At 34.6% G+C, this 7,553-nt stretch overlaps 1 protein-coding gene and 1 long non-coding RNA gene across 2 annotated transcripts; both read left to right on the forward strand.

Annotated features, from left to right (window-relative positions):
* The first annotated feature begins 1,324 nt into the window (after positions 1-1,324).
* LOC104246371 (transcription factor MYB35-like) lies at positions 1,325-4,372 on the forward strand. The gene is made up of 3 exons (XM_009802177.2): positions 1,325-2,058; positions 2,834-2,963; positions 3,442-4,372. Exons 1-3 carry the CDS (start codon positions 1,926-1,928, stop codon positions 4,229-4,231), a joined length of 1,053 nt encoding a protein of 350 aa, XP_009800479.1. The 5' UTR covers positions 1,325-1,925; the 3' UTR covers positions 4,232-4,372.
* Positions 4,373-5,081: 709 nt separating this feature from the next.
* LOC104246370 (uncharacterized) lies at positions 5,082-7,223 on the forward strand. Its single transcript, XR_715947.2, has 2 exons — positions 5,082-5,644; positions 6,841-7,223. It is a non-coding gene; the product is annotated as an uncharacterized lncRNA (long non-coding RNA).
* Positions 7,224-7,553: the final 330 nt, after the last annotated feature.

The following is a 7,553-nucleotide window of genomic DNA, read 5'->3' on the forward strand; positions in this document are numbered from 1 at the left end:
TTAACCCTGAATGAAATTAATTAGTTATATTTGTCTAGCCCTGTGCTATTATATATTCACGGTTATGGCCTATGTCGAAATTGATGCATATATTAACCAGATGTATGGAATGGAAAAATTTCTGACAGGGATTGGTCTGGTCCCAAGGTAGGTACTAGGGATTAGTCGGGTCTCAATGTAGGTACTAGGGATTAGTCGGGTTTCAATGTAGGTACTGGACACCGGATAAAAAATTAAATTAAAAAAAAAACAGATGCATGGGAGTAGGGGTGTACAAAGGAAACCGACAAACCGCACCAACCCGATAATCCGAGTCAAACCGAAAAAAAAAAATCTGACTATGATTTGGTTTGATTTGGTTTTAACTAAAGAAAGTCAAGCCGAAACCAAACCAACCCGATATTACATATATAGAAATTTTAGATATATTTAATATATAAATATACTTATTGTGACGTAATTTATAAATATTTTTTAAAAAAATTCATAATTTTATCTTTTAAGGTATTATTTCAAGATTGGACTTAGAACTTTTGAATGTTCCAATAAGTTTTATAGTCATTAACATTAGTAAATTAAGTAATGCTAACAAAAGCCCAAACCAAAAATCAAATCAATACTAATGCTAATAAAAGACATTCAATTCAATACTACGAACGGGAATGTATTGAATAATTTTTTGTTTTGGAATAATTTAGATAAAAATGCATAATCTATTTTTATTTTTTCTTTAGCGTTTAATCATGTAATAATACTCCCTTATTAATCTACTTATTTTAGCATGACTTAGTACTTTTTAGATTATATTTATTTTTATTATAGCTTTTTAATTAGCAATATTTATATTACATAATTTTATTGTCTTTATTGTTGAAATTTTTTGGATAATGCCATGACACATCTCATATTTTGTATTATCTTCTTGGAAAATACTTTATATAGTTGTATCCTTCTAGGATTAAAGAAATATTTTGAGTACAATTTATATGTTTTGTTCTACGAAGATTTTACCGGAAAAAAACCTCGAAAAACCCCGAATAACCCGAAAATCCGAGAGTGAAAACCCGAATTTTATTGGTTTGGTTTGATCTTTAGATTTAATAACCCGATATAATTGGTTTGGTTTGATAATTGTAAATCCGAACCAACCCGATCTATGTACACCCCTACATGCGAGTGCTAGAAAGCGAGACACACGACCTATACTGAGCCAACTTCCAGCCCTTCTTTCAACTTACTTAAGTTCTTCGAAACTATTATTAAGGTTCAGATATCCATTAAATGCATATAAATAAGGCCTAAAGCTAGTTTATTCTGTTTTATGTTTTTTTTTTCCTTTTACTTCTAGGTAGTGAATGTCAAACAAATTTCCAAAATGAAGAGTATAGCTTTTTATCATGCCAATGCTGTGGTTTCTTAAGCAGAATTCAAATGGCCATTTTCATATTGTCTTTTCTTCAGTTAGTTGAATACAGCATTTGTTTATAATAGTTCTCAAACTTGTGATCTTTGAAACTAAAGCTGAAATCTATTTACTTTCTTGTGATCATGAAGTACCACTTGCTTTGTAGAATATAGTAGTTTATTTGCAAAATAATAATTCTATGTTTAACCAAATTAATTCACCCAATTCGAACCTATTTGAAACGCTCTTTGTAACTTAAAAAGTATTTACCTCTTTCTTACTTCTTTAATAGTTCATCTAAAAACTGTTCGACAGAAAATACATTCCATCATGTTAAATAGTTAAATGGAAAGTGATACCATGCTTTTCTTGCCTCCCTTTTAGGGTTACATTTATAAATCCATAAGAAGGTTCAAAAATTGGGGATTTTTATTATTGTCTCTTCAACACTGAATTCTTTCATTTGTTTGTTACCTTCATCTGTCCCCTTTTTATCTGTGCTAGAACAGAAGTTTTATAGATGGGAAGGCCTCCTTGTTGCAGTGATAAGATGCATAATAGAAGATGTAATTGGACGGAAGAGGATGCAAATACATCTACATTTGTCTCCAAACATGGAATTGGTAATTGGACGGCCATGTCCAAGAAATCAGGTAACTAACTATCTCTCCTTGTTTTATTTCATTTTTCTATTAATACATTAAATCCATAATTAAGTTTATTTGTGTTAGATTATCCCAAATTAGTTAAGACTAAGTGAATGAGTTGTCTCTTTATATGTCTTGAAAATCTTGACATCATTAAGTTACGCACAAATCAATATTTTAAATATATTAACAGAGTCAAACTCATCCATGTACTCGTTAGGGGCGGACCTATGTGTTATGTTGAAGGGTCATCGAACCCCGTAAACTTCTGCAGAAATCTTGTATATATATATGTGTGTGTATGTATATATATATATATATATATATATATGTATGTATATATATGTATGTATGTATGTATGTATGTATGTATGTATGTATATATATGTATGTATGTATGTATGTATGTATGTATGTATGTACCTTGAAAATGGTTAATTTACATCACTTGGCACCTTGAACGCTAAAAGTCCGTAGGGGGCATTTATTGAATAGAATATTGTGTCCCCGTTGCGTTAAAATCCTAGGTCCACCTCTTTTCCCAATGTTGGACCGCATATTATGTTATCCACACTCCAGTTATCTTGACTAGGTGTGCGGAACATGTTAGATTGTCCAAAATTGGTTGAGGGAATATGATGTTGTCTCTTCATTTGATCTTGAGCAACTCTCATTTCATGAGTTAACTTCTGGAGTTTAATTAGGCTTAAGGTTCATTTCCTTAACAATTGGTCAGCTGCTAAATTTCAAGATTTGTGTGTATGAGTGCAATTTTGAACAGGAACTGGGAAATGTGGGAGGGGTCAGAAGAATAGGTGGAGTAATCGTCTGAAGACTGATCTTAAGGAGGACAGCTTCACACCCCAAGAAGAGGAACTGATCATTAAGCTTCATGCCACTATAGGAAGCAGGTGTGTGTCAATCCTAAAGAAATATAATAGTTCCTGGTCTTTCGATCAAACTCTTGGATTTGCTCTCACCGTACTAAATTGAATCGATTGATTTATAACGTGTAACTACATTTGGACAAATTAAGCCATGGTTCCTACCAGTTATGTTGCGCGGATTTTCCAAAACGCTGCCGCACCCAACGATATTTTCGGAGAGTCCGAGCAACATAGCCTACAAGCTGCTGATACTTGAAGCTCGCGTAGCCTAACAGATTAAAAGTAGCTTATAAGCATTAAGTGCGGAAACTGATTTTATAAATAAGCAGTTACATGATTGAATATAAGTGTTTGTACTTTTCACCCAAATTGTACAAGGTGCATCGACGAATACTTGCCTTTACCTTGCCTGTCCAAATTTTTGTTCAAGTAAACCTATAGTATGATCCTTGGTATTTTCTTTCTTTTGTCCATTTCTCACACTTGTTGCAAATATTCCCAGGTGGTCTATAATAGCACAACAAATACCTGGAAGAACAGACAACGAAGTGAAGAGCTTGTGGAACACAAAGTTGAAAAAGAAACTGTCTGCAATGGGGATTGATCCAGTCACTCACAAGCCCTTTTCTCAAATTCTCACTGACTATGGAAACATTGGTGGCTTTCCAAAAGCCAGAACTCGGTTCGTATCTCTTAACAGAGAGTTAAAGGGTGCATTTATGTCTACACCAGAACAACTACAACATCCTCTAGAAAGATTTCCAAACTTCAACAGCCATTGTGTGACAACAATTAGGCTACAAAAAACTGAAACCTCAGAAGATTGTTTCTTAAGCAACAATTACGATTGTAGCAACAATCAGCCTCCTGTTGATCTACTTTCTGAGTTACAAGCTATACAATTTGTAACAGAGGCATCTAATAACAATTCCCCAAAGGCGATCTTCTCCTATACCAACCCCATAACTGATTGCTCTTTGTCTTCGCCTTTGTCGTCGTCCTCATCATCATCTGCATCTCATTCTTTAACCAAAAATCATGTCAACTGGTGTGACTATCTTCTTGATGATGCCTTTCAAGAAGACACATTGAACATAGAAGAAAAGCTAGTGTCTGGGGCAGCTCAAGAATATCGACAAAACAATGCGCCAACAATGGAGGATTTTGAAGCCACATTGTCTATAAAGGTTACATCACCATCATCATCATCATCATTTGTTGAAGCCATGCTAGAATGCGAAAACGAAATGTTCTTGAACTTCCCTGGCCTCTCCGAAGATCCCTTTTACTAGTGACAATGCTCTAATTGAAGAACAAGAATTAGACTTCAGATACTTCGTTTTATGTCCTAATAGCATAGTTACTTAAATTCTCCTTTAGATCTTCCAAAACAAAAAAGGTCTAAAATAATATATGATCTGGTGTTGTATTTATTTTCTACCAATTTGGGAGTTGGGACTGCCGGACTGGCCAAGCTTTCGCATCAATACATAATTGAAATACGCTAGCCTAATAAGTGAACAAGAAACCGAATTGGCTTAAAAGTCCTGGCACGCATGGTAATTGGTAATACATTTTTAGTTTCAAATTGTACAACTCTAGCTTATGATTTTTCAATTTTAATACGCTCTAAATAATTTGTGGGTTTGATCAAGATGTGCTGAAAAATAGTGAACCCAGGATGAAAAGAACATGAGATTGCTATGCTTGAGTGGCATCTTGTTTTAGAGCTTATTAGCCAGTAAAACCAGACACAGTTTTCAACACGCCACGTTGAAATTGGACCTATACATAAATTCGGGTGATGTTACTTTGTACATATGCATGAATAATGTACAGTCTGGTGTGTGTTTGACAGAGGATACAATGTTCTTTTTAGATGTATGCTTATGTGGAATTTTGAAGTCCTTTCTCTGTTTAAATCTCACCATCACGGGGTTTAGGCTAACCACAACCTGTATATTAAAATAAAAAGAAATACATGAAGACGGGGACATAAAACCTTACCAATTACCTCTCCTTCTACAACAAGTAAGTTAGGTATTCCTAACCGTAGAGTTAGCAAAAAATTACATGATGTAAGGTCATTTCCATATTGATCACCAAATAAATAAGTTGATCCTAGGGTCGGATCGACTAGGTATAAACAGATAAGCTTCCAAAAAAGAGGGAGCACAACTCCCTATTACCAATGTGCAGAAACATAACTTCAGGAAGTTTCATTCTTGTGCTTTTTCCTAATTCTAAAATTAGAAATTTGATTTTGATCCATTCTGGAGCATCTTCTAGCTTTCTTAGGGAGATCTTTCCATTCATCAAACAAGACAGTAGTACCGTCTAATCTCCTCCACCCATTGAGCTAATTCCCATGGAATAACATTCCTGTCAGTTAGCATATTTACAACAAGCAACGAGTCCATTTCCAAAATGATGTTACTGTGAGCTTGTTGATTGCACCAATTAACTGCAAATAAGGCTGCTTGCACCTCAGCTTGATAGTTAGTGCATGAATGGAGTTCTTTTTGGCAAAAGCCATGATCAAATCTCCATGTATATCCCTCTCACAATACCATCAGTTTGGTCAGCTGAGTTACTGCTACCATCTGTATTAACTTTTAACCAATTAAGTGGAGGTTTTTCCCAACCAACTGGTGCAATAGTTTACATAGGTCTGGTGCTCTCTAGAGCATTACATAAGCCATAAGGTATGCCAGTTCCATTTTAAGTCAATTGGAGCACAATCTTCTTTTAATGGATTTTCAGATGAAAAAGAATTTCCTAATTTGTGAGGATACATGCTTTCAACTTATTTTATGAAGGAGCCTTTCTCCCTGACTAGCTATTCGTTATACAAGTTAATCACGACCAATTTTGTTCCATCAACTATTTATACTGATTAGCATACACATTTCATCATATTTAAGCTTTCAACCTATTAGAACTATTGAACCTTTTTTCTCCTTATATTTATTATTACTAAGATGGGTTTTCATTAATGATAAGACCATATATATATTGAGCGTGTAGACAATTTTTAACCATTAATTTATGTGTGATTCAACGAGTGACCTCAAAGTTTCCAACTAGCATATGGATTTGAGTGCATGAAATTAAGAGCCATCGTGAGGTCACTGGTTTTGATCCTTCTTCAAACTTGTTCCTTTATTCTTCCTTCAAAAACTACTCTAGGCTTGTTGATTTTACTTCATTGTTACCTTTTCCTATACTATAACATGTCCCTTGACAACCAAATACTAAAGTTAATAAAAAAAACAGCAACGAGCTAGGTGGACCTGATACCACATGTTCTTAAGGCATGGGGAAATGAGGTTCTTGTTTAATTTGTCTCTGATGCTTAGACTCTCTACTAGTGTTTGACTGGGTTTGTTTAGAAACAAGATTTCTTCTATTCAAATTAATGAATGTTGGGCTCACTGGTTTTTAATCTTACAATACTTGTGGGACACGAAACTAGTAGTATTAAATTTTCTATATAGTAACAAAAAAGTTCCCAACATACAGTATACTCTGGTGTAATGTATGGCAATCCATGTTGCTGTCTTTTTTCAGAAGATTTGCTGTAGCTCCTATCCCTATCCCTCTATGCTTACTTTGTATTTCTGTTTGCACTTTCTGCTTGGCAACATAAGACTGGAGGAGAAAAAAGAAACTAAACTCCCTCCTTTCTCTCCGTTTGCACACATCACTCCTGTCAAGAAATTAAATTAATTAAAAGAATAATTTGACTGATTTATTCTTGTTTATTCTTTAATCTCAAATTTATTATTACTACTTACTTTCACCAAATTATTTCTCCACATTTAGTAGATTAAGGGTTAAACAATTTAATAAAATTATCTCTCGTGTTTTCTAAAACGACAAGTGTTTTGAAACTTGTAAGGAAATCGAGGCTACCTGATTTCGTTCTTCGATGGAAAAGGTGATGCCACGTCGAGAGGCCAGGACGCCGAACTCGGGGTCAAGGTTCCTTTCCAATACCGAGGTTGAGGTCGATACTATTTGCCGAGGTCGGAAGAAGGCCCACTTCGAGATAATACCGTTGTGATTTAGTAACAGAAAGCAAGATACCCGCAATGCCCGAAGATCACGACGTAAATTCTGGAACAGTTCGGTCCTTGGAGGTTAGACAGCTATCCAATATGATTCCCTTACTGTAATTAGAAATGCACCTTATTTAGGACTCCTCTATTATATAAAGGGCTCATTCATTTGTAGCGCACTGTTCATTGACAAGAGAATATACATTCATCACTTTCTTGCTTACTATTCATCAGAATTGTCTTATAATTTGTTGTTCTTACTAGCACACCTCCAGACTGTCATAGTTCGACGTCGAAATTTGGCTTGCACGCTGGTTCGATCTATTTTATTCTTCAATTTATATATTTAATTCCTTGTTTATCAACTGGTATTGGACTAAATCACATATCCTTAAAACCGCAATATAAGTTTAATTGTTACTCGGATTTTGGGGTAAACAAAACTATTATTTTTTTAAACCTGACAAGTAAACAGGAAATAGTGAATTTCCTTTTCAAGATTATATTTTGGTCTCAGGAAATCTAAGGGTATTGGAGGAGTTAATCAAAGTTT

The sequence above is a fragment of the Nicotiana sylvestris genome, chromosome 3 (genome assembly GCF_000393655.2).
Source record: "Nicotiana sylvestris chromosome 3, ASM39365v2, whole genome shotgun sequence".
NCBI lineage: Eukaryota > Viridiplantae > Streptophyta > Magnoliopsida > Solanales > Solanaceae > Nicotiana > Nicotiana sylvestris.